General features: G+C 53.8%; 1 protein-coding gene across 5 annotated transcripts in view; it reads right to left on the bottom strand.

Moving 5' to 3' along the window:
• The window catches only part of Myo7a (myosin VIIA), a 73,019-nt gene that overhangs the window by 37,521 nt on the left and 8,835 nt on the right, over positions 1–26,663 (bottom strand). For 2 of the 5 annotated variants that reach the window (XM_090348467.1, XM_090348470.1), the window contains exons 2-16: positions 24,014–24,109; positions 22,334–22,447; positions 16,896–17,048; positions 10,820–11,004; positions 10,082–10,203; positions 9,858–10,000; positions 9,577–9,690; positions 8,197–8,350; positions 7,463–7,539; positions 6,817–6,936; positions 5,493–5,635; positions 4,493–4,703; positions 3,772–3,907; positions 597–703; positions 1–37 (exon numbers count right to left, since the gene is read on the bottom strand). The exon at positions 1–37 is cut by the window's left edge and continues 17 nt beyond it. In XM_090348467.1, the coding sequence (XP_090204593.1) occupies positions 1–37; positions 597–703; positions 3,772–3,907; positions 4,493–4,703; positions 5,493–5,635; positions 6,817–6,936; positions 7,463–7,539; positions 8,197–8,350; positions 9,577–9,690; positions 9,858–10,000; positions 10,082–10,203; positions 10,820–11,004; positions 16,896–17,048; positions 22,334–22,447; positions 24,014–24,109 (1,912 nt within the window). Of the gene's footprint in view, positions 38–596; positions 704–3,771; positions 3,908–4,492; positions 4,704–5,492; positions 5,636–6,816; positions 6,937–7,462; positions 7,540–8,196; positions 8,351–9,576; positions 9,691–9,857; positions 10,001–10,081; positions 10,204–10,819; positions 11,005–16,895; positions 17,049–22,333; positions 22,448–24,013; positions 24,110–26,663 lie in introns of those variants that run through there. The other 3 variants (XM_090348468.1, XM_090348469.1, XM_090348472.1) reach the window with 3 other exon arrangements.

Below are 26,663 nucleotides of genomic sequence, written 5' to 3'. Positions count from 1 at the left end.
TCTGGCGGAGAGTGCCGGATGAATAACCACAGAGAAACTACAAGGGGAATCACAGGCAGGTGAGACAGGAGGAAGGACCATGAGTGGGAAGATCAGAAAGCAGGTGCACAATCCACTGAGGGAGGGAGGGAGGGAGGTCTGTGGGCAGAGGCCTGGGGTCCTATACGGGCACAGGGGGTAGGGGTTCTGCCTTCCACAAATGGCAGTCATGCCCGCAGGAGGAAAATCCACCAGACATCACCTGAGAGCCTCAGAATAGGGGACCAGAAGTCCCGTTATGGGGCCTGGGGGTGGGGGGAGTGACTTTGTGCCATGCTGTCCAGTCTCCTTTCATGGTACAAATCCAGTGGGCACACCCCTGTGGCAAACCTAGACCCCACCAGGCACCATGACCTCTCCCATGCATCCCTTCTCCTCCCAATCAGTACAAGAGGACCATGCAGGAGCCTCCTGGAATCACAACCAAGTCCTGTCTCCATTCCCTGTCTCTGTGGATTCCCCTGACCCACTGCTCGCAAGCCCAGCCCTAGCTTCTGGCTATTGCCTTCCAGTTCAGTAGAAGGCTTTGCTCCCCCCCCCTCCCCATGCGTCCTCACCATGGCGACATCAGCCTGGAAAATCTGCTTGATGAACTTGTTCCTGGAGGAGTGGACCAGCTGGATAATGTCCCCATGCAGGGTGTCCCGGTTCTTCTCCAGGAAGCCTGAGCAGCAGCAAAGAATGGGTCATAATGGTGCCTGGCCAGTGGGAAATGCCAAGCCAGACCCAGCCCACTCCAAGCCTGCCACAGCCGAGCCACGAAGACCTTCCATCTTCACCTCACCTGCGCACATCTGGGTCTCAGTGGGGGACATTGAGGCCTGGAGAGGACAGCTTTCCCAAGGGTACAGAAACAGTGGGGGGGCCATCCTGCCCTTCACACAGGCCCTTGCCAGGCCTGACCAAGGTGGGATAGGGGGATGGGGTGTCTTAAGACACCCCTGTTCTGTTCCAGACAGAACAGGAATGACTGAAGCAGCCCAAAGCCACCAGAAGCGGCTTTGAACTAAGATGTCACAGCTCGTTCTAGGCAAGCATGTGTCCTGGAGAGAATGCAGCTTGCCCTGACACATGCCAGCAGTAAGGACCAGCTTGACCACCACCGCCAGGCTGGACATCAAGGCTTACACAGCACCCTCGGGCCCACTATAGGGGAGCAGGCAGGGGGTTCTTCCCCATCCCATGAGGGAAAGGAATGTTCAGAGAAGCCAGGAGAGTGCTCCAATGCCACACAGCAAGACATGGCAAGCCTAAGTCTCAAGCCCAGAACCTTGACGTCTGTCCAGGGCAGCTTCCTGCACCTCACAGCCCCAGAGAAGCCGCCGTTCCAAAGACTGGAGACCCTGGGATTCGTTAACAAGCTTCTATTAGGGTGGATATGTCCGAGGGGCCATAGTGCTGGGCTGTCCACCTGATGGACGTCCAACTGCTTTGGGGTGGTGACAGAGTGACAGGGCTCTCATTAGAGGCCCATGGTCAGCCTTTCTGTGAGCCTAAACCAGTCCTCTTCCTGGTCCTCAGTATCCTCATCTGTGAGAGGGGGACAGCACAGCAACATGCTGCGGACACATGCCTGACTTCCAGGACAATTCACAAGGGGGTTGAACCCTGATGGCTCCTGGCTTTCCTGTCAGGAATGCCACTGGCCTTGACTCTGAGTGGGTCCCTGGAGTCTGATGGGCAGCAACTGGACATATTACATCTGCACAGGTACTAACTTGAAGCCAGCCCTCCATCTCAGGGTCAGGGAAAAGTCAGCAAGGCCTTCTGAAGGTGGTGAGAATTCCAAGGTGTGCGGTGCTACACACCTGCAATCCCAGCACTCAGAAGGGAGGGGGAGGAGGATCACAACATCAGTGTGCCTGGGTTCCACAGAGACTCTGTCTCAAGGAAGAGGGGAGGGAAGAGGAAAGAGGAGAGAGGAGAGGGGAGGAGGGAGGGAGAGGAAGGGAAGGGACGAGGGGAAAGGAAGAAGGAAAGGGACCCTTTATCACTTGCCCTTGGCCTTGTTCCTTGCTGGAGAGCCAGGTAGGGAAGAGTTGTTTCCAGGATCCGCTTTGCCTCTAATAATCTGCATCCATCATGTAAGAATACATGCCTAGTTCCTCATATGTACATGGAGCATTGAGCCCCCCAAAAGAACAGAAAGCAGAACTCCTGCAGATTCTGTTAACTCTTCACAGCAGCACTTGCATATTGACCAAAGGGGACAAATAGTCCAAGAGTCACTAACAGCATATCAACTGTGGCAGAGTGTTATTCTGCTATGAAAGAGAAGGCAGTTTACCTGTACTATAACATGGGTAAGCCTCGAAGACACAGTGCAAAGGAAATTGGACACAGAAGGACATATACCACCTGATCACACCCACAAGAGGTGCCTAGAATGGCCAAACTCACAAGACACTAAGTAGAATGAATGACAGGCTGAGGGAGGGTGAGAGTTACTGATGATATGTAGATCTCCTGTGTGGGAAGATAAAAGCCCTAGAGGAGGTGGTGACCATTGCCCAAACCTGTAAATGTACCTAGTGCCACTCCAGGGTACACTTAAAATGCAAAATGTCATAGCGATATGCTTTACCACAATTTTTGTTTTGTGGGTCATGGGGCTTGAACTCTGGACCTGGCCACTGTCCCTGAGCTCTTCAGCTCAAGGTTATTGCCCTACCCTTGGGCCAGGACATAGTCTCTGAGCTCAACAGCTCAAGGCTACTGCCCTACCCTTAAGCCACTTCCCATTTTTTAGAAGTTAATGGAAGATAAGCGTCTTAGGTCCTTTTGTGCCCCGGCTAGCTTTGAACCTTGATCCTCAGATCTCAGCCTCCTGAGTAGCTAGGATTACAGGCATGAGCCACCATGCCTGGCTCTTTACCATATTTAAAAAAAAAATTCTTTAGGAGGCTGGGAGTTGAGTCTTAATGGTAGAATGCTTGCCTAGCATGCATGAAGTCCCAGGTATGATTCCTTGATACCACATACATAGAAAAAGCCAGAAGTGGTACTGTGGCTCAAGTGGTAGAACTCTAGCCTTGAGAAAGCCTAAGGACAGTACTCAGGCCCTGAGTTCAAGCCCCGGGACTGGCAAAAAAAAAATATTCTTCAAGCTCAAGTGGTAAATGACTGGCTCACAAAAATGACTGATTCTCAGCTCCAATCTCTCCCTCTCCCTCTCTTTTTCTCTCTCATTTATATATAACACACACATATCCCCCGTGATTTGTGCCTATAATCCTAGCTACTCAAGAAGCTGAGATCTGAAAATTGTGGTGCAAAGCCAGCCTTGGAAGAAAAATCTTACCTCTATCAAAATGCTAGAGGTAGAGCTGTGGTTCAAGTGATTAAGTACTAGCCTTGAGCACAAAAGCTCAGGGACAGCGCTCAGGTCCTGAGTTCAAGGCCCAGGACCAGTGTGCATGTACATACACACATTCCCCCAGGCTCCTGTCCTATACAAGTGGCTGAGACCTGAAGATTACAGTTCAAAGCCAACCTGAAATGGAATTGGAGCTATGGCTTAAGTGATTGAGTGCTAACCTTGAGCATAAAAGCTCAGGGACAATACTGAGGCGCTGAGTTCAATTCCCCAGAACAGCACACACACATGTACAAATCTCTCTGAAAAAGGAGGGCACTGAGCCCCACATTTCCCACTCTGTCCTGGGGGATTTCTGGGCTGGAGGCAGGGAAGGCCAGGACACAGCAGACAGCCACCCACCGGCCTGCCAGTACCTTGGGTCTCATAGTAGACGATGCCTGCAAAATGGTTGATGCCAAACTGGGTCTCGTGGCTGTTCTTGGGGGGCACATAGTTGGGGTTGAGTTTGTGCTGAGAGTTCAGTTTATTCAGCATGGTGGTGTCGGTGCCCTGTGGAAGCAGAGGGACGGCTGCCGATTGTCCTCCCTCTGTCCCTGCTGCCTCTCCGCATAGGCCCCTCCTTGACCTTTTCCAAGAGCCCCCCTCCATCATCCTTTCCACCAGAGCTGGGTCCTCAGTTTCCCTTTTGTTAAGTGGATAAAGTGGAATTGCACAGCCTGGAGAACATATTCCAGTTAGAGCCTCAGGATCGAAATCCCAAGAGCAGCCAGGCACAATGACATGTGCCTGTGTCAGCTCTGTGGAAGGCTGAGGCACGAGGATCCCCTCAGCCCACGAGTTCAAGGCCTGCCTGGGCAACACAGGAGGGCTGCGTCATAAAATTATCCATGCTATCTCTCGCTGCCCTCTTCAACCCTAGCATATTCTGTGCCTCGCACACATTCTCTGCCCAGCTGTGACTCAGATCAACGCCCGGTACAGGACCCCGTAGACCGCAGGTGATCTCACGTGTCACACGAATGTACTACAACTGGCCCAGAACATCCCGAGAGGGGTGTGCCATTACTCCTGCTCCTCGGGTGGGGAAAGCAGAGGCTCCAAGCAGGGAAGGGACCTGGCGTGCTCCGCGCCCACCTTGGGGAACTTGCTCTCCTCGTCGATGAGGGAGATGATGTTCATGGGCCGATTGGCGATCATGTCCAGGGCGTCCTGGTTGTCGGTGAACTCGATGTGCAGCCAGTCAATGCTCTCCAGGTCGTACTCCTCCTGCTCCAGCTTGAACACGTGCCGGACAAAGAACTGCTGCAGGTGCTCGTTGGCAAAGTTGATGCAGAGCTGCTCAAAGCTGGGCGGGGAGGGGAGGAGGGGGGAGAGGAGCCAGGGAATCGTGGGGGGAGGGCGGCTTACTCAAGCCCCGGAGCATGCCTGGCTCTGCCTCCATCTGCAATCTGCAGCGTGACTTTGGCCGGGTGCTCCCATCGCCACTCCTTGGTGGGGTAGGACTGTCACTCAAGAGCACCCAGAGAAGTCAGAAAAGGGGTGACCCCCAAGCCAGGCCCCAGGACCCATGGGGAGGACCAGGGGAGAACCTGGGAAGGGAGGAGTCAAGATACTGAGGAGGTGAACCCGAGAGGGTGTCGCTGGGAGGAAGGAGGGGGTCGACATGAAGTCACCTGCAGAGCCCTGAATGCTGACTCTGCTGAGATGTAGACTTAACCTGTTCAGGTGGGGAGTTGCTGTGACTCGCCTGGAGTCACACCGGTAGGAATTGGGCCAGGCATGGCTTATGCCTGCACTACGCTCTGTCACATGGAAGATTAGGAGCCTGGGAGGCACAGGAATTAGCACCTGAGACTGACCCAGGCCTCATCCGATTTGAGGTGCCCTGTAGCTTGGGGGCAGTGGGCACAGCATCTGTGGCCACAGGACCTGGACACCTGAGGTACCTCCGAAGTATCCCAGATGCACGTGTGCATGTGTATACACACTCACATGCACGCACCCACCCGAGCAGGCCTCAGCTGACCCTAGGAAAGAGGGGGACCTCCAGGATGTCTAAAGCCAACGCTGCCAACAGCCAGTGGGTTTAAAAGGTGAGAGGTGACATTTCCACCCAGCAGTGCCCACGTAATACCTGTTCACAGCAAAATTCTCAAACCCAAAGATGTCCAGAAGGCCGATGGACCGGCGACAGTTCTTCATCTCCTGGGAGGGAGGCTTATAAATCGCAGCATTGATCTTGTCCACAATCCACACGAAGAGCCGCCCGTAGATGCCCTGAAAGGTGACTCATCAGCCAGTGGGCCTCGGGGGACAGGCGGGGCTCCTGCAGCTTTCGTGCTGGCTCCCACCCACCTACGGGACAGGACGCTGCTGCGGGACCACTTTCCCACGGCCACAGCACCTGCTTGCACACCTGCAAAAACCTGGCCGCTGACTGAGAAGACATTGACACTGGAACCTTGCTCTCGCCCCTTGGGAGAGGAGAGGGAAGGAAAAGGGATAAGAGTTTTAACTGTCTTACAGATTTCTCCCATTCATGATTCTTTTGGTAGTGTTCATAATAACCCTGTGTTGTCTTGATCAAAGGCTCAAAAGTGCCTGCAAGGTCATTTTCTATCATGTTGTATGCTTACCTTGTTCACTTTTATTTTAAATAAAAAAGGAACCAGTCAGTGGTGGCTCATATCTGAAGTCCCAGCTAAAATTGTTGGGATCATGGTTCAAGGCCAACCTGAACAGAAGTCCACAAGACTCCTGTACAATGAAGAGCTAGATGCGGTGTGGGTAGATGGTTTCCTGACTACCAAGAAACCCAACACAGGTGTATTGCCTGAAGACAATACACCTACCACAAAATAACGAGCAAAAAACTAAGGCTGGAGTGGTAGCCTTGAAGGCCCCTGCCTTCACGTGTGAGGCTGAGTCCCCCCAAAATAAATAATACTATCTCCATTTTGGGCATGCTCAATGAAGATGTCAAAATCTACATAAATAGGTAAGTCCCCTGCTCACATATGAACATATCTGAGAAGCTTCACTGCTGCTACAAGTTGGGAAACAGTAACCTTTGGGCTCCCTCCTCAGTCTCTCTGTCTCTACAGCAGCTCTGGAGAGTTCTGCATCCCAGAGCCCAGCACCGCCTGGCATGGGATGATAAGTGACAAAGGGAAAGAGGGTGGCGGGCTTCTGCCCAAGCTGTCCCCCCTTCTTCTACAGACCCAAGAAGATGTCCTTGGCTAGGAACAGAGGCCAAGTTGAAGGCTGGGGTGGGGAGTGTGGAGCTCAGGCCTGGCCCCTGTGAGATATGTGGGGCTCAGAGCAGGGCAGATGGAGCCCAGTGTAGCGACAGCCAGGGGAAGCTGCCTCCAGTCCAATGCAGGCTGGTGTGAGGCCTGGCTCTGGGGTGACCCAACTCCCGAGGGCAGAGAGCAGGCAGCCACTCCACCACCGCCCACCTTGACGAAGGCATCGCGCACGTCCAGCGCCTGCTCCCTGCTGAGTGGAGTGGATACTGTCTCCCCGCGGGTGATGAGGGTGCGGCTGGTCAGGCAGCTCATTAGGTCCGGAGGGTTCACCTGGTACAGATCCTCAGGATTGCGACCCGACCCCGCCTGGCTCTGGTGCATCCTCCACCTCCACTGAGCTGCCCTTCCCTGGCCCCAACCCAATCCCCACCATGTCACAAGCCCCCTGGGGGCTGCCTGAGACACACACTGCCACATAACCCTTCTAGTCCTATCAGCACCCTACCTGCCCCTTCCAGGACCGGCCCCAACTACTCTCCAACCCTGGTCAGAGCCCAGGGGACCTTTACTAAGGGACTGATAGACTCAGCAACCTGACCCGTGGAGACTGTGCTCTTGACCAGGTATGTACACAGGCTATACGTGCAAGAATGACTCGCAAGGCCTCAGGCCCAGGCCGCCTGGGGCCAAGCAGACACCCAAGGCCAGTGAGGTCCCTGGACTCAGGGTTGTGCTTCCGTGGGAAAGCACTGAGCCCACTTGTAACTCTGTCCCCCCACCTGTATCCTGGCCCCCACATGCCAGCACCATCTTGGAGGGACAAATGCACAAGTGGGGACAAAAAGCCTGCACTGACCTCGAGCAGAGACGCAGCAGTGGCTAGTGATGGGGAGAAGAGGACTTCGCAGGCATCTAGGTTTTCAAACGTGCGAGCTGCTGGCAGCAAGGATGGGGTGTTGGGTGAGAGGTGAGTGAGGGAGCCCAGGCAGTCCTGGGGTACCAGGCCACCTGCCCAGCCCCACAGAGGGCATCAACGTATGTCTAATTCATGTTCCGATGAGAGCCTTTGGGACCCTATGCCAGTACCTGACACCATGCCCGCAGTCTAAAGCCGCACATGCTCACCGGCAGCTTCACCATCCCCCAACCTCCACCCCACTCTCTGGGGGCCTCAGGACGTTTGCACAATCTCATTCTTCTGTCCAGGGCATTGTTAAGTCTTTTCAGTTGTGCTTGAGTGCTGGGATCTTTCATTCACTGAGAGAATTCCCCAAATAACCTTCTCTGCCTAGGACCTCATACTAGGGGTCCAGGAAGAAGCAGGGGCAGGACCCGTTTCCTTTCAGATGGCTATGTGGCCGCTCATAGTAACTCAGGGTGAGTTACTTCAGATTCCACTACTTACCCCTTTCTAAGACATGTGACCTCAGAGGAGGAGGAAGAGTCTTAAGGGCCCCATTCAACTCCCAGTGTACCTCCTCTCAGTGGTGGGATGGCTCCCAGGGGCGGCCTCCAGTGCCAAGACCGACACCACCCTGCCAAAAGCCATCATCTGTCCTGCCACCCCGGAGCCGGCACCACCAGCCTCACCCTCGTACTGCAAGTTGCCCATGTGCAAGATGGCCGCCAGGAGCTTCATGATCTCCCAGTTCTCCGTGTCTGTGAACAGCAGCACTTTCATGGCTGAGCGGATGTTGGAGTACTCCTGGCTGTCCACCCGGCCCTCGCAGGTTATGCAGTTCCCCTGGGAAGCAAGACAGAAGAGTGGGGACTAGGGGGTCACCAGGGAGCCCTGGGTAACCCCAAGAGATGGCGCCTGGGTCAAAAGGTTCCTCCTCGCTGGCTACCCTGGGGCTGGAGGCCAGAGGGCTTCTTCCCATCCCTGGGGGCCACCCATGACATCAGTGCCACCAATGCCAGGCCTCCCCCCCCCACCTGACAGTCGTAGCCCCAAGGCTGCACCATGCTCCTGCACCCTCAGGGCCACCCCCTCCCAGGGTACTGACCCTTTGGCTCATGCTGCATGTGACTAAGCATGCCAGCCAGTCAAAGAGCACCCAGGAAGGCCTGTCACCCACACAGCCCAGACTCATGGCCTTCTGGCCTTTCTGGGTATCCCTCGGTGATATACATGGGGTGTACCCCACACCCAGCCTGCTCTGGGCATGGCCTCCAAACCCCCATGTCATGCTTAGGGGGAGCAAATTGCCCGTACCACAACCCTGCCACCAGCAAGCCCTGGAGTTCTGGGCCTTATGACCACAAAGCCTAAAAGCGGGGATAGGAGACATATCTAAGAGGGATGCAACATCTGTGTTCTTGTATTGGATGTTTGCTGTTAGAAATGTCTCTGTAGATAGGAACCCAGTGGCTTATGTCTAGATACTCAGAAGGCTGAGGGGTTTGTTGTTGCTGCCGGTCCTGGGGCTTGAACTCAGGGCCTGGGCACCGTCCCTGAGCTTCTTTTGCTCAAGGCTAGCACTCTACCACTTGACCCCCAGCACCACTCCCAGCTTTTTCTGTTCATGTGGTACTGAGGAATCGAACCCAAGGCTTCATGCACGCTAGGCAAGCACTCTACCATTAAGCCACATTCCCAGCCAGAAGGTTGAGATTTGAGAATCTCAGTTCAAAGCTAGCCCAGGCCAGAAAGTTCAAGAGACTCTTCAGTTAACTAGCCAACGATATAAATGAAGCTGTGACTCAAATGGTAGAGCCCGAGTTCAAGCCACAGCACAAGCATAGAAAGAAGAAATCTCTGTGCTGCGAATTCACTCGAGGTGAGGGAGCAGACCCCATGACAGATGGGGACAGGCCTGTGGCTGGGCCGAACAGGGTGGGGGACAGAGAGAGGAGTGTGGGAACGTTTTCACCCACCAGGCTCAAGTGGAGCGGGCCGTGTTGGGGAGGTCTAGGCCTGCAGGATCTTATGGGGCTGGGTGACCTCTTCCCCCCCACCCCAAGCCTCACCATGGCCAAGTAGTGGTAGTCAGCAGCCTGACCCAGGCCCAGCTTTTTCTTCTGCTCCTCATTCATGCCCTCCAGCATGCAGTAAAACACGTGGTAGTTCCTCTCGTCAGGGGCCTAAGGGTGAGCAAGGCGTGGGCCAGAGCACAAGCCCAGGGGGAGGACACTCCGGACCCATGCAAGGTGAGGGGGGCTAGTGGGGGCCACAGATAGCAGTGTCCACTCACCCAAGGTGTGGTCTGCCCCACATCTGCCCCTGCCCCAAACGCAGGGCTCACACCCACCTGACGGCAGACTCTAGACTTCTCCAGCAGGTACTGCTGGATCTTGGCCCCTTCGATGGCACCCCGCTTGTTGAAGTGGATGTCGATGTATTTCCCAAAGCGGCTGGAGTTGTCGTTGCGGATGGTCTTAGCATTGCCGAATGCTGCGGGGGTTGGGACTCAGAGGTCATGGTGAAGGTCGGCCCGAGCCCAGTGCCAGCCCCGGCCTCAGAGCCTGACCCTACCTTCCAGGATTGGGGTGGCCTCCAGGACCTGCTGTTCGATCCATGAGTGCTGTCCACTGATGGCTGCCAAGAACTGCAGGATCAGCTTTGTGCTCTCCGTCTTTCCTGCTCCCGACTCTCCGCTGCAGAGGAAAGCAGGATGGGCTCAGCCCCAGCTGTCCCGTCAACTCTCTGTCTGCAGTATGGGCTAAAAGCTGCAACCTCGGGAGCTCAGGGCTCTGCCACGCCCACAGATAACTCCATCCATCCATTCATTCATTCACACACTCACACCTGGCATGGCATGTATTAGATGTTCAATCAAAGGTTTTGGCCTTTTACGCTCAGCCCAAGATAAAACAGAAACCTGAGATTTCAATTGACTGGAACTTAACGGGAGCCAACCTCAAAAGCCAGCAGAAGAGGCTGGGAGCGTAGCCTAGTGGTAGACTGCTTGCCTAGCATGCGCAAAGCCCTGGGTTCAATTCCTTGGTACCACATACACAGAAAAAGCCAGAAGAGGTACTGTGGATCAAGTGGTAGAGCTCTAGCCTTGAGCAAAATGGGTCCAAGGACAGTGCCCAGGCCCTGAGTTCAAGGCTCAGGACTGGCAAAAAAAAAAAAAAGTAGCCAACACAAGCTTTGGCAGTAATGGGTGATTCTCTGTATTATGACACAGAACAGGGCTGCTGGGAGCTCCCTGGCACTTCTAACAGTAGAGCCATGCCTCGTGGGACCGGCAAGTGTCAGGCCACCCACCTGATGATACAGCACTGGTCCCGGCAGTTGCGCTTCATGTTGAAGTAGCAGTTGTCGGCAATGGCGAAGATGTGGGGGGGCATCTCCCCGATCTTCTTGTTGGTGTACTGGCGGATGTGCTCTGACGAGTAGATGGAGAGCAGCTGGTATGGGTTCACTGCCACCAGGATGGAGCCTGTGTATGTCTGCGGGTACAAAGGGACAAGGGACTTGCTAAGCTCATGTGAGTGGAAATCCCGCCTACTCTGTGGCTCAGAGCAGGAGTGCATCACAGTGGTTATTCTTTCCTCCAGCTTCCAAAGGTCAGGCAGGCCTACCCTGCCATTGGTGATGGATATAGTGGCTTCTGAGGTCTGGAGAGACCACAGATAGATGTGGCCACACAAGGAGGTGACCATCCTGTCTGTCCCCATCCCTCATTCCCCACCCAGGACTCAGATGCTGCCACCATGCAGAGCAACTCCGCCCAGTATGGCCATGCAGGGCAAGGGAGTCTTGGCACCATGTGCCAGGTCAGAGGCAGGGCAGCGACAAGAGACCCAGGCTTCAGGCCTGGCTTGGTCTTCGACACCCTGAGATGGGTAGATGCCTTTGTGGGGCCCAAAATGCACCCTCCCTACAAAGCAGCCTCTTCCACCGTGAGCCCCTGCAGGGGAGAAGGTGGGTGCCGGAGGTGGAGGGGAGCAGCCAGCCAGGCCAAGCCAAAGCCCCAAAACCTCACTCACCCGCCCTCCTCAGTTGGTCTGGGGATGCAAGGTGCCAGAGCAGAGAAAAAGGAGTGGTCAGTGGAAAATGGGGTGGCCAGGGTCTTCCCCGAGAGCAATACCACCCGTGTGGCCCAGGGCTGGGCTAATCAGCCTGGGACCCCCTTGGCCACTGTCCCCAGTGTTGAAAACATCTGTCTTGTAGCTGGGAACCCCGTCATTTGAGCCACGTCTGCAGCCTTTTATTGCTTTAGCTGTTTTCCAAATAGCATTTCATTTCTGCCTCAACCACAATCCTCCAATATACGCCTCCCATCGAGCCTGGATGATAGGTGAGAATCACTGTGCTTAGCTCCATTGGCTAAGATAGAATCTTGCACATTTTTCCCCAGGCTGGCCTACAACTGCACTCCTAATTTCAACCTTCTAAGTAGCTGAGATGGCAGGTGTAAGCACTGCACTTGACTCTTCCCTCTTCCATCTCCATCATCATCATCATCATCATCATCATCATCATCATCATCAATCTGAGTCCTTTTCACTCAAGACTAGCACTCTACCACATTGCCACTTCTGGTAGTTAATTGGAGATAAGAGTCTCAGGGACTTTCCTGCCCAGGGTGGCTTCAAACTTTAATCCTTAGAGTTCAGTCTCCTACGTAGATTAGGATTATAAGCATAAGCCACAGGGTGCCCCACTAATGTGGTGCCCACCTCTCACCTAGCAATGCCACAGGGCAGCAGCTGCCTGTACACTGTTTATTCTTAGAAGCACCATGGAGAGGTGGCCCTCGGGAGCTCAGACAGAGCACAGATTCCCTGAGAGAGGGTGGTGGTGGAGTGAGGGGTCTCCAGTGGGCATGGATGTGTGAACAAACAGGACATTTGGGAGAAAGGTCACCCTGACAGCATGGAGGACAAATGACAGTCGCCATCTCAGACTAATGAGCCAGGCAGTGACCCTGAGAGACTCGGCGAGCAAATTCAGGGCAGGAGAGTAGAAAGAGACAGAAGGATGTTGAGAACCAAGTAGACTTCTGAGCGGGGCCAGACATCCTTCCACTCATGACTTCTGTGACCTCTCCACTCTGCCCATAACTTTGATACAACTGGGCATAGGCTCTTCATTCCCTGTCTCCTGGAAGTCCCCACTGTGACCACAGCACATCCAAACCAGCTCTGGCCCCTCCCTCCAGTGCTGTTCCTCAGTCTGCTAACTCTGTACCAGCACCATCCTTCTCCCAGAGTGAAAACCCTGTTCCTTCCTCCCCATCTCCCAACAGCACCTGGAAAGTCACATGTCAGCAGTCACGTGCACCTCCCACCATCTCTCCACCACCCACAGCAACCGCAGGCTTGACCTTGCTGAACACTGGTGGCTCATATCTGTGATCTTAGCTACTCAGGAGGCTGAGATCTGAGGATCAAAGCTTGAAGCCAGTCTGGTCAAGGAAGTCTATGAGAATCTTATCTCTAATTAAACACCAAATAGAAGTAGAGGGAAAACGGGGAGAGATTAAGGGGTGACATTATCCAAAAAGAACTGGACTCATTGCTTATGTGACTGTACTGATGGCTTACGTGACTGTAATCCCTCTGTACATCATCTTTACAATAACAATTTTTTAACTCAAAAAAAAAGCCTGAAATGGAGCTGCGGCTCAAGTGGGAGAGCACTCACTTTGAGCACAAAAGCTCAGGGACAGCACCCAGACTCTGAGCTCAAGCCTCAGGCCCAGCACACATATACATGAACAGCCAACCAAGCTGCGCACTGGTGACTCATACCTGTAGTTCTAGCCACTCAGGATGTTGAAATCTGAGGATCAGGGTTCAAAGCCAGCCTGGGCAGAAAAGTCCTTGTGAGATTCTTATCTCCAATTAGCCACTCAAAAACCAGAAGCAGCACTGTGGCTCAAGTGGTAGAGCCTTGGGCACAGAGAGGTTCAGGGCCTGAGTTCAAGCTCAACAACTGGCAAAAAAACAAAAACAGGGCTAGGAGCGTGGCCTAGTGGTAGAGTGCTTGCCTCGCATGCACAAAGATCCCGGTTCAATTCCCTGGTACCACATACCAAAAAAAAAAAAAGTCAGAAGTGGTGCTGTGGCTCAAATGGTAGAGCACTACCAGTGAGAAAGCCCAAGCCCAAGGAGAGTGCTGAGGCCCTTAGTTCAAGCCCCAGGACTGTGGAAAATAAAAGCCAACCAAGAGTGCATGGCTATGAGTTCAAGTCCCATTACCGGAAAAAGAAAAGAAAAACCTTGACCATACTGTCCTCTGTGGAAACCAGCCTACGGTGTCCCAGAGCTTTAGGACAAAGTGCACATCGTGTCCCCAAGCCTGGCCTCTGCCACTCCACAGCCACAGCCAGGGGGTTCTTCCACATGAAACCTGCAGCACAGAGCCCAACGTTTCCCCGGCCATCTCAGACAACCCATACTTCGCTTGTGCCTCTTCACCCAGCTAATTCCTTCCCACCCATTCTTCAGAGCCCGAAATGGCACCTCCTCCAGGAAGTGGAAACACAGCACCCCATCCAGGCCCTCCAGGCCATTTCCCGACTCCTGCACGCTTCAGCTTCAAGACTTCTATCCATCCCCAAGTCTCTGGCACCATGCACAGCACACTGATGCTAAGCAGTGTTTGTTGTGACTGAGCGACTGTATTAACTGCAGTCCCCAGAAACTAGCAAGGAAGAAAGCCAGGTGACAGCCTGCCAGTGTCCTAAACAATGCTAACCACTATGCAGCAGAAGTCTGCCAGGGGATGTGGTAGTAGGAAAGGAACAGAAGAGTGCAACAAAAGATGTGACCAACTGTGTAGTTTGTGCATGTGTACGTACACATACACATGTATGCACAATCTACAGCAGTGGTTCTCTCCTGATTAGAACAATTTTTTTTGGCCAGTCCTGGGCTTGAGCTCAGGGCCTGAGCACTATCCTTGGACTTTCTCAAGGATAGAGCACCACCACTTGATCCTCAGCACCACTTCTGGCTTTTTCTATGTATGTGGTACCGAGGAATCGAACCCGGGTCTTTGTGCATGCTAGGCAAGCACTTTAACCACTAGGCCAAACTCCTGGCCCAAGAACAATTTTCTAACAACACCAGGTACACTTGCTTAAAAATATGTCTTAAAAATGAGAGTTCTTGCAGGGCACCAGTGACTCACACCCACAATCCCAGCTACTGAAGAAGCTGAGGTGTAAGGATTGCAGTTCAAAGCCAGCCCAGGGAGGAAAGTGCAGGAGACTCTTACCACCAATGAACCACCCACCAAAGAAAACAGAAGTGAAGCTGTGGATCAAGTAATAAAGTGCTAGTGTTGAGCAAAAAGTTCAAGGACAGCACCCAGGCCCAATACCAGCATGTATATCTGTGTGCACACACACGCATGAACACATACGAGACCTTTGTCCTGTGAGAGGACCCTCCCCAGCAACAGGGATGACCCCGCAGGCCCCATGGGCAAAGACTCTGCATGCAGCAACTCTCTGTGGGCTGTGATCCTCAGACAACCCTGGAGATGGGGTCATGCTCCTCCTGGCCAGATGAGGGCTAAGCCCCCTAGAAGCTGAAGAACTGGCCAAGGAACCCAGCAGGTAACTGGGGTGGGCTGAGGAGGGGCCTTGGCACCACAGCCTCAGCGCTGGTATATCCTCACTTGGGCTACCCAAGCCCCAGGAATGCACCACCAGCTGGCAGCAGGGAGTGGGATGAGAACAGGAGGCCTGGCCTCTGCCAGCAGACTCAGCTCTCTGGGGTCCAGTGCCCATCAGTCCTCTGCAGTCTTGGAATGGCCCTGAGCCCACCTGCCTGAGTATCCAGGGCCCCAGCAGACGCCTCCTCTCACATTTCCAGCCATGAAACCTGCTCTGTGGAGCATGGGAGGAGATAAAGATTCTGGACACATGTAGTTCCTGGGGGCCCCAAGCTCCATGGCAGGGAGCAGGGCCTCCGTGCGGCCAGAGGGCTGTGATAGGAATCACCTGTACCCACAGGAAGCCCCAGGTCTGCCACCCCAAGAACTCCTCCCTTGGAGGGCCTGGCAGGCTGCAGAGACAAGGAATGTGCCCTGGATCACAACCCTGCCAGGGTGTCGCAGGCTGCTCTCCCCACACTGTGCCCATGACAGCCAAGTCCAGAAGGGACCACAAACATCCAGAAAGGGCTCCAGCCTCTTCTCAACACTGAAAAGCTTAGGTCCTCACTGTCTGGCTATCTGTTGCTCCCAAATCTGCCCTGGGTCACCTAGCAAAGGTTTACTGGGGTCCACTCAGGGCCCTCCACATTCAAGGGTGCCAGGGCTGATATGGAGCCACAGAGTGGGTACATAGGGTACTCTCTCCAGCCCTGGGGACAGGCCAGCTCAAAGCAGGCGAGTCCTGGGCATTCAGGCACAGTGTCCAGTCAGCCCAAGGCTAGGAGCCATGGAGGTAACCTGAGGAAATGTGGGGTGGGCGGGGGTGGGGCTGAGCCCAGGTAACTCAATCCTGAAGGGGCGGTTGCCATGGTTAGGGACAGGTGTGGTTTTCTAGGCAGGACAATGGCCCCAGATACTTCTCCAAAGTCTTGCTCTAATCCTCACCCATGAGCCCCAAAACCCCGCGAAGCAGACCCCCAGACCTCCGCAGACACACACACTCTGAGTCTCAGGGCCAGGGACTATATAGGATTTGGTCCCTTCCAGGGGCCATAGCTTGAATTCCCCGACTGCAGCCCTCAAGAGGAAGGGGCTCAGGCTCTCATCTTGGCTCTTCCTCCTCCTCTCCACCCAGAAACGACATCAGGATGGTGACACCTAACAACCTGTCACACTGTGCATGCCTGGGTGATGGTCACACCGCTCCCCCCCACCCCCGCCCAGGGAGAGGAGGAAGAAAAGTGCTGTCAAAAACGAAAAGCAGACACTAAGGAGTCCCTCTAGAGGGCTGTGAGGTCCCCTCCCTGGGCTAGGGATCTAGTTCCACTTACTGGCCAAGGGGTGCTACAGATGCACCCTCAAGTGATATCCCTTCTGAGTAAGGGGGAGTTCTGAGCCAGGGACAACGAAAGGGATTGTGGGTGCTCAGCTCCAAGGGCAGCTCAAGAGGCCCCCACCTGCTCCCTGCACTCATGGATCTTCCCGGAGCTTATGTCAGAAATACACAGTGGCTCTAGTGCACACATCTGGGCCCGGATAATCCTAGCAGGAGCTTCTGCAGCTCCTGTGGAAGCCCACCCTGGACTTGAAGGGTTCAGAGAGGTGCAGAGCACTCCCTGCTGTGCCCTAGCCCTGGAAGAACCTCAGCACAGCAGCCCAGAAGGCCCTGGGGTGGCTGCAGAGCTGGCCAAGGGCCGGGGCAAGCAGAGTGGCAGTGGGCAGTACTCACATAGATGAGGTGTTCTCGGTAGCGAATGAGCAGATTACGCAGGATGCCCGCCTCGTTGAGGTCCCCCAGGCGGATCATGTCCTCCACGCCATGCACCGAGGTGGGGTGCATGGGCTTGATGTGCATGGCATTCTGCGGGGAGATCCAGTGCTCCTGGGGGAAGCAGAGCCCCTAATGTCAGTTTGAGCCAGCCTGCATGCAGCATGATAAGAGGTCGGGGTGGGGGTCAGCATTGCTACCTGCTTGGGTCAAACATTATCAATTTCACAGGAGGCTGCCCTCCTCTTAGGGGAACTCCCCTCCAGACCTAAGAGATGCGGGGGTTGGGGGGAGAGCAGGACATCGAGGGCCATTGTCCCATCCCACAGTCACTTGGCAGGATAAAGGGGCTTGGCTTCACATGCAGCCTCTGGTAAACTGGTAACCCTGGACCAGGTGCCAGGGGCTCGTGCCTGTAATCCCAGTTACTCGGGAGGCTGAGATCCTCAGATCTCAGCTCAAAGCCAGCCCAGGCAGAAAAATCCTGGAGACCCTTATCTCAATTCACTACCCACAAAGCCAGAAGTAGAGCTGTGACTCTACAAATAGAGAGCTATTCTTGAGCAAAAGAAGCTCAGGGATAAGTACCTAGGCCCTGATTTCAAGCTCCAAGACCAGCAAAATAAGTTGCACTAGTCAAAGTAGTTAAGAACCAACAAGTGTGTGTGTGTAGGAGAAACAGCCCCTGATCAACACCCTTTGGGGGAGGCAGTATTTGAGCTGAGGCATGAATGCAAAGAGACCTGTGTAAAATGTCAGGAAGGGAAAGTCATCTCCAAGGACTGTGGAAACAGCACCTTCCAAGGTTGGTGTGGCAGGATTAAAGAACACGGAACAGTAACCTTATCCCTGGTGATGGAACTGACCAACTATGTTACATTTCACAATGCATGCTGGAGAAATGTGTAGAAAACGGAGGACACAGAAATGGGTTCCAGGCAGGCTTCCCAGCCACGCTATTCTCCCCTGCAATATTCCCTGTGGCCACCAGGTGGCAGATGAGCACGTCTATATGCTGCACTGGCTGACTCCTTTAGCTTGCTAAACCTGGTGGGGGGGGGGGGGGGCGGGCTGGGCCTCTGGGAGCAGCCTTCTTCCCTCTTCCCTCTGCTCTCCCCCTGCCTCGGGGACTCCAGTACCTTCTCCACACATTTCCACACTATTTCCACATGACAAGGTCCAGGAGCCTGGAACCAGGCAAGTGGCTGACTTTGGGGGAAATAGGTAACCTCATTGCTACCTCCTGGTTCAAGCCCAGACTTGCTGAGTCTATGTGACACACACGTCACATCGCCTCCCCACACCGTGGCCTTCTCCAGCTCAGCTCTGGGATCATCAGATTTAAGAGTCACTAGTGAAAATATAGCATCAAGCCCATCCTCCACCCACCCACACAGAGCCCCTGGCCCATCTGGTCACCCAGTCCTGCCCACCCAATCCTCTACAGAGCTAAAGAGTGGGCACACTCTGGTTCAGACTCGCATCTGTCCTGGTCCAGCCCCTGGCTCTTAGGGTAGGTGGCAGTCCCCTCCCCTCTGCATCTCACAGCAATACCTGTTGGGAGCTTAGAATCCAGGCCACATCCTCCCTGAGGCACAAGGGGGCCTCGCCATGAGGTCAAGGAACATGGACTTTCCAGTGCTGTGTGGAACATTCCTCCTTCCATCTGGAAAATTCCCTCTGCCTGTCCCCACTCCCAGACTGGGTCCCAGACCCAGAAAACGGTTGGCTAAGCTGTCTGCCTTCCCCACTCACCCCTACCCCTGACTCCAGGGCACCTCCCCTGAGACAGTCCAGCTCAGCCTCTGCAGAACCTGGGAGTCTGTCATGTCACCTTTCTGAGTCTCCAGGACAGACAAGGCCATAGTACCCTCCTACCGGAAGTACCCGGATGAGAAGGGGGTGGGATCCAGGAGCACCACCCAGGGTGGCTGGCCTGCTCTGCCATGTCTGCGCAGTGCTGAGACTTAGAAAGTTCTCAGCCAGAGCTAGGGATCCCACTCGTGTGTTCTCATTTGCTCCTAAACTCCACAGCAGAGAACTTCAGATCCCACTCGACAGTGATGAGTTACTCCGAAATAAAATGACTGGTGGGGCACAGTGGCACAACTCCTGAGTAGCATACAGCGAATACATTTGTACACCCATGTTTACAGCAGGGCTACTCACAACAACCAAGCTAGGAAATCCGTCCAGGTGCCCAGGCGCCAATGAATGGATTTTTTTTGAAAGCATGGTATATATACATGATGGGAATATTATTCAGCCATAAAGAATAAAAATTTTAATCCTACTCAGGAAGCTGAAATCTGAGGAATATGGTCCAAAGCAAGCCTGGGCAGCAAAGTCTGTGAGACTCTTCTCTCCAATTAACCATCAAAAACTGAAAGTTGAGCTATGGCTCAAGTGATAGAACATCTGCCTTAAGTGAAAAAGCTAAGGGAAGTGCCCTAGCCTGAAGTCCCAGAACACGAACACACGAACGAACACACGAACACACGAACACACACACACACACACACACACACTCAAAGGAAATCATGTCATTTGCATAAAAATAGATGGAACCAGAAATCATGGTAAATGAAGTCAGCTGGACTAAGACAAATATCACATGCTATCATATGCAGAATCTAGATTTTTAAAAAATGATAGGATAAAAAAACAGGGACTGTGTTGGAGGCAATGGGAAATGGTGAAAGGAGACCATGAAGTGGAATAGAGCATATGATCAAAGTGCTTTAGATACATGTACAAAACCAGAACAATGAGGCTAGGAGTGTGGCCTAGTGGTAGAGTGCTTGCCTAGCATGCACAAAGCCTGGAGTTCAATTCCTTGGTTCCACATACACAGAATAAGCCAGAAGTGGTGCTGTGGCTCATGTGATAGAGTGCTAGCCCTGAGAAATATCAAGGACAGAGCCAAAAGCTCTGAATCCAAGCCCTAGGACTGACACCAAATAAGCTGAGTGCTGGTGGCTCATGCCTGTAATCCTAGCTACTTAGGAGACTGAAATCTGAGATTGTGGTTCAAAGCCAGCCTGGGCACAAAAGTCCATGAGACTCTTATCTCCAATTAATCACCAGAAAACCGGAACTGGAGCTGTGGTTCAAGTAGTAGAGCGATAACCTGGATCTGAAGAGCTCAGGGACAGTGCCCAGGTCCAAGCCACACAACTGACCCCCCCCCCCAAAAAAAAAAAATGCTTAAGTGCTGGGAGTTTGGCCTAGTGGTAGTGTTTGTCTAACATGCATGAAGACCCAGGTTTGATTCCTTAGTACCACGTACATAGGAAAAAAAAAACCAGAAGTGGTTCTGAGGCTCAAGTGGTAGAGCTCTAGCCTTGAGAAAGTCCAAGGACAGTGCTCAGGCCTTGAGTTCAAGTCCAGAACTGGCAAAAAAAAAAAAATGCTTAAAAGACAAGAGTTATAACAACCAAATGGGTAAACTTAACCAAAGTCAATCATACACATGGAAAAATCACTGTAAAATTCCTTTGTACAACAAATACATGCAAATTGAAAGGGAGACAGAAGCTTGGCACCAGTGGCTCATCATCTTAGCTACTCAGAAGCGTCAAGTCTGAGGCTTCCAGTTCAGAGCCAGCCTGGGTAGGAAAGTCTGTGAGTCTATTATCTCTCACAGCCAAAATGTTGAAAGTGAAGCTGAGGCTCAAGTGGCAAATGTGCTAGTGCTGAGTGAAAATGCTAAGCGATAGCCCCTACACCCTTGAGTTCAAACCCCAATCCTGGCTGGGGAGGAAAGGGAGAAATGAGAGAAAAAGAAAAAGAGAGGAACTCTCCCCATTCTGAAAGGCAGGCCAAGGTCCACAATCTCAGGTGCCTCCAGCAAGGGCCAAAGTGTAGCCGGGGAGAGGAAGGGAAGTGGGGGGAGGGGGGCACTGACAACCCCCAGCCGGGACCTGTGAGGAACCGGGCCGGCCTGAGATGGCAATTGGAGGAGGAAGGGCAAGAGGCTCCACCTGCAGTGAGACTGGCTTGGAAAAGGTGGGACCCTGGCTCCATTTCTCAGCGGAAGCATTCATGCAGGGCTCTTCTGGGAGCTCTTGGGGCGCACACGTGCTGTCCCATGTGACTTTGCTGGTCCTTCTCCCCCGCCCGCCCCCCCCAGCTCAAGTTGCAAGCAATCTGTGGGAAGGCAGAGGCAAAATTGGCAGGAGATAAGAAAGGAGCCAGAAGTCCAGGGGCTGTGAGGCCACTGAAGAAAACTGCAGCCTCCCTCCCCACCCACCCTCCCACCCACGCCGCTCCCCTTCCCACAGCCCCCGCTGTCAGGGTGCGAGGGGACCTAGAGGATCCAGTGACACAGAGCTACGGGACACCATCTGACATGCAACATGACCCAGGTGAAACTCAAGCCGGCGGGCTTGAGTCCCTGGTCCTCATCCTCAAGGTGCTGTCTGTACCACTGCCCAGCCTGTGGTCCTCCAGTCCCAACAGGGGGAGGGGGAGGGGAGAACACCAGCATGGTTAACAGAGCCTGAGTCCCACTGTTACCACTGGGATGCTGAAGGGGGAAACTCATGCCCAGAGGCTGAGGTTCTAATCCCAACACATCACTTATTAGCTGGATGATGCATCTCCATGCCTCAGTTTCCCTGGGGGGAACAAGTGTGGTCTGCCCTGCCTTTCACAGATGTAGTAAGTATCCAAAGACAAAGCTGGGGTTGCAGGATTTGGTCAGCTCTGAGGACTCAAAGCTTGTCCTTGGCCTCCAGCTCCTGCCTCCACCCCCTCTTCCCTCCCCTTCTCCCAGCAAGGCCCACTGCACTCTCATTCCTTCCTGACTCTCCCTCAGACAGCTGAGACAGGGACTCAGCTTAATTCTACACCTAGGTAAGTTGGATCTTCTAGGGTGTTTCATGTGGCTGCTAAGCTGCCGCCCTGCAGGGGAAATGTATGTCCCCATACCCACAATCACGTGAGCACCTATGCTCGGAGGCCCCACGGCTCCCCTTCTGGGCCTCTTCCTTCTCTAGAGCAGCCCTGACTTCAGACCTTCACTCCTCCATCAGTCCCCACTACTACCACCTTGCCTCGGGGCCACAAGAGGTTAAAGGGTTAACCGCTAATGACTGAATTCATATGACACCATAGCCCAGTGAAGCCAAGATGCCAACTCACTTTCTCACTGGGACACACCATCCCACACAGTTCTGGCATGATGCTCATACCTGTGGGCCAACAGCCTGGAGAAACAGTGACCTTACAGAAGGGGAAACTGAGGTGCCTCACTGAGCTTGCACAGCCAGCAGTGGGCAATGCAGGCTTTGAATCTGCAAGGCACCAGCCCCATGCCTGTCCCGATGAGACAGGCCACCTCTTGGCTCACCTGTCTCCCCACCCCAGGCAGGGCAGGTGGAGGAGGGGCTACTCACATTGTCTTCATCATCCACCACCTGGATCTGCCCAGAGTCACACAGCTTCACCACAGCCCCGATGGGCACATCGAACTCCTGCCCCGACCTTAGGTCCAGCCACACATAGTCCCCCTGTGGGCGAGAAGCCAGGCAGCTCAGTAGAAAGGGGCCCAGGCACCCTCCCTCCCCAGCACCCAGGCTCCAGCAGGGGCAGCAGCAGCACTGTGCAACACGAGAAGAAAGGAGAGCAGGCGCTTGCAAGGGGTCTCCAGGTGCCAGCCCCAGTTAAGGATGGACGCCATGCCATCAGCTCCTCCTCTGCAGAGCCACAACTGACCCCATTGTACACGTAGTGAACAGAGTCTCAGGAGCAGGGGTGCCTCCAATCCAGGCCTGCCCAGAGCCTACTTCCCAAGGCCCACAGGGCACACACGAACCCCAGATGGGAATCCTTAGGGATTTTTAGCAAAACCAAAAAAACCACATTCTCTCCATTCTTTTTTTTTTTTGCCAGTCCTGGGCTTGAGCTCAGGGCCTGAGCACTATCCTTGGACTTTCTCAAGGCTAGAGCTTTACCACTTGAACCTCAGCACCACTTCCGGCTTTTTTCTATGTATGTGGTACCGAGGAATCGAACCCGGGTCTTCATGCATGCTAGGCAAGCACTTTAACCACTAGGCCAAACTCCCAGCCCCTGTTCTCTCCATTCTTAAGGAGGGGACATGGGGACCCCAAACTGGTGAACACTGTCCTCTCCCTCTGGCCAGGACTGACTCTCCTCCTGCTATAATGAGTTCCTTTGGGGACACTGCACCATGCTGGGCTTGGTAAGAGAAGCCAAACTGTTTTGGATTGTGAGGAGAGCCCCAATCTGGAGGGTGAGAAGGGGAACTGCCACTTTTGTGACTCCGTGATCAATGAAGTGACTCTGTGGAGGACATCTCAGAGCCGAAATCAGCCGCTAGATAAGCAGCAGCCAGCCAGAGAAAGAGCAAGGAAAAATATCCGGAGGGAGTGACCTATACCAAGGCCCTCGGGCAAGAGAGAAAGCAGTAGCGGCTAGGAGATAAGAGAAAGGAGGTCAAAGAGGTGGGCAGGGTCCAGGACACAAACATTCTCTTTGGGCTTGGAGTAGATTAGATTTTACTCTAATCTGAAGAAAAACTCTTCTTTTAGAGGGAGGTTCTCAGACTCCCAGGATGATGACAAAACTTGACATCTTAATAAAAAAAATGTAACTTAAAAATCAAGTAGCAGTTTGAAACATAGTTGATGTAAAAATTAAATGGGTTCCCCACCAATCTGTGAGCATGAGTCAGAAGACTGGGGCCCAGGCCTGCCTTACTGACCCCAGAGCCTGTTTCCTCATCCTTCGGTGAGGGAGGGGCGCCCTTGTGAGTCAACCTCCTCCTCCTCCCATCAGCACACACCCTGGACCCTTGCTTAGTGTGAATGGCAGTTCATGCACAGTAGAGCTAGGCCAGGCGTGTCCCACATTGAAGCTTTACGTCACCCCGCCTCCATGAAGTGTGGGCCCTTAGCTCCACACTGCTTCCCACAGCCCACCCTTCCATCCTCACATCTGCTTGACCCCCAGGACTAAGCTGAACTTCCTGTCCCCAGTGCTTAGCCCCCTCCCACCCGACCTCATAGCAGCAGCTCTCCATGGCCTCCCCACCCCGGCCAGATGATATTTACTCCTCTCCTGCAGTGGTCCGCCTCTGGGGATGCAGCAGGAACAGAGGGAGGGAGACTGTCCAGGACAGGGAACAGTCCAGGCTGCAGCGAACAGAGCTGGGGACACAGCGTTCTATAAGCCACGAGCAGGAGTTGCATTTTCTCTTAGGGCTGACAAGAAGCCACTGGGAAATGCAGGATGGGTTTCCGCCTTGACATACTCCACTGTGGTTGCTGGGTGGAGGCGCAAATCACGTCCTATGGACTCTGCTGCGCTGCCTTCTCGCAGTCAGCACCAAGCCGCGCAGGCCTGGGCCCAGCTGAGCCTCCCACTCATGATTCCCCAAAGCCAAGGACACAGTGGGCCTCAGGGAGAGAAGGAGTGGCTGGGAGAAAAGGTGCAGAAAGCGGGTCTGGGGTACAGATCAAGGGTGGTGAATTTTTCTGGCAGCTACACAGGAGCCCTGGGCTCCATTACCAGTGCTGAAAGAAGAGAAAGGGGGGCAGGGAGGAAGGGAAGGAAAGAAAGTAGGAGGGAGGGAGGAGGAGGGAGGAAAGGGGAAAGCATCCTGTGGCTGGGCTCTGGACAGTGGAAGAACAGTCTCCTAGCCCAGCCCAGGGCTCATTATATAGAAAATATGTGTTCCGGGTTGGGGGGGGGGGGAGGAGGGAAATGGGGACCAAGACATGTGAAAGGGTATCAATGTATGTGAATTAATGCACCTACTATCTGGAAAATATAATGTAACCCTTCTATTAATTACAATAAAAAATCTTAAAAAAAAAAAAAAGAAAATGTGTTGTTCCCTTTGAAAGAAAATACAAGAGTCAAAATAAAATACCTCACAGGAGGAGGAAATGGAGGCTGGCCTGGGAAGCCAGGGAGGGTGTTGAGGAGGTACTCTGGGCCATACAGCAAGCAGAACTGACTGGACCCTTTTAACCTGCTGTTCCAGGAGAGCAGTGACAATTATTACTACACCAACCAGGACTGCCAGTGGCAACATGCAGAGGCTTCAGGGAGAATTGAGGCCAGCTCACCGGTGCACACATGCGCAGGGGAGGGGGCCTATTCCGGTGGCCCTTGGGAAACTAGCCAGGAAGTGAGAGAGGGGGCTCATGGTACAGAGGAGGAAACTGAGGCCCAAAGAGACACAAATAGGAACCTGGCAGTCAATCAACATAGAACTGGGGAGCCACTAGCAGCTCAATGCAGAGTGTGCCAGAGCTTCTGGCAAGAAGGAAGCCCTAAGGGTCTGTGACAAGGAAGAGGGCTCTAACCCCGGAAGGGTCTCCCATCCTTATGTCTGGTGCCCAGGCTGCCATGGGGAGCATTGGACTCCATTAGCCCAGTGATGGTTTTCCATGCCACACTCTAAGAGGTGCCCCTGTAACGACCTCATCTTGAACTAAAGGGCCCATTTGTGACATGGTATGTGCCTCCGTGGGGCTGAGCAGCAAGGGCTCAGCCCTCACTTTCTGGCTGGAGAAGGTCTACCTGGCAAGGCACCCAGCCACAGAATGGTCATTTCCTAGAATGAGTCTGTCTACATATTGTCAAGGGTACCCTAAGACCTCCTTGCAGGAAAGCTGGCACATAGCCACAGTGAACACCTAAGTCAAAAACGATCTGGGTTCTAGTCCCCGTTCTGCTACTTGACTTTACATAAGTTATTCAGCCTCTCTGGGCCTCCTTGAGCTCCAGCCTCAGCATGGGAGGCGGGAGGCAGTGCTGCAAAAAAGATGGGAGAAGCTGTTCTTGCTGCCTGCTCTCTTCATCCCGGGTACCAAGGCTGGTATGCCTGTGCCCTGCTCGACTTTCTCTCCTCTGGGAGGGGTTGGGGCTTCATCTGTTTGTGGGATCACCAGAGGCCAGTTCCAGGCCATCCTGACCCTCTCCCTCACTTCCACTCTGGGACATGCTTTTGTCAGCCCTATTTGTCAGGTGGGCGAAGGTGAGCTGTGTCCCTCCACAGCATAGAAGGGTCCAGTTGCGAATCTGTGATAATAAAGGGAACCAACCCTGGGTCAGTCAACAAACACTGGCTGAGCAGTGTAAATGGGGCCCCTTCCCTAAGCCAGATGGCTGACAGCTAGAGGTGGGAATTCTCCCAGACTTGGCCCACTACAACCTGCCACCCTCAACCCCATAGGAAACCTCCCTGGCCAGGCTTAGGGAACAGCCAGCAGAATTTGGAGATGCCCCCCCAAGTTGATGCAGAGATCAGGGATCCCACACAGATTCCTGGAGCTGCAACTCTCCCTCACACCCCTAGCTCCAAAAACTTGCCCAGCCTTTTTTTTGGGGGGGTGGTGGTGGGAAGGAAGGGAACTGGTTTGGGGAGCTTGAACATACTGCCTGAGCACTGTCCCTGAGTATTTTGCTCAAGGCTTATACTCTAACACTTGTGCTACAGCTCCACTTCCAGCTTTTTGGTGAGTAACTGGAGATAGGAGTCTCCTGGACTTTCCTGACCCTGCTGGCTTCAACTCTAGATCCCCAGAGCTCAGTCTCCTGAGTAGCTAGGATTATGGGCATGAGCCACTGGTGCCAGCTTTTGGACTTCTGGACAGCTGGAAAGTGAGGCCTGGGTGACAGGATCTCCTCTCCCTCCCCTACCCCTTCCCACCCCCACCCCCGGATCTCACCGGCATAACAGCAGCGAAGGTC

The sequence above is a fragment of the Megascapheus bottae genome, chromosome 16, assembly GCF_031878675.1.
Source record: "Megascapheus bottae isolate mThoBot1 chromosome 16, mThoBot2.hap1, whole genome shotgun sequence".
In the NCBI taxonomy this organism is placed as follows: Eukaryota; Metazoa; Chordata; class Mammalia; order Rodentia; family Geomyidae; genus Megascapheus; species Megascapheus bottae.
Note: the sequence above shows the minus strand (reverse complement) of the source record. Positions and strands in the feature narration are given on the sequence as shown.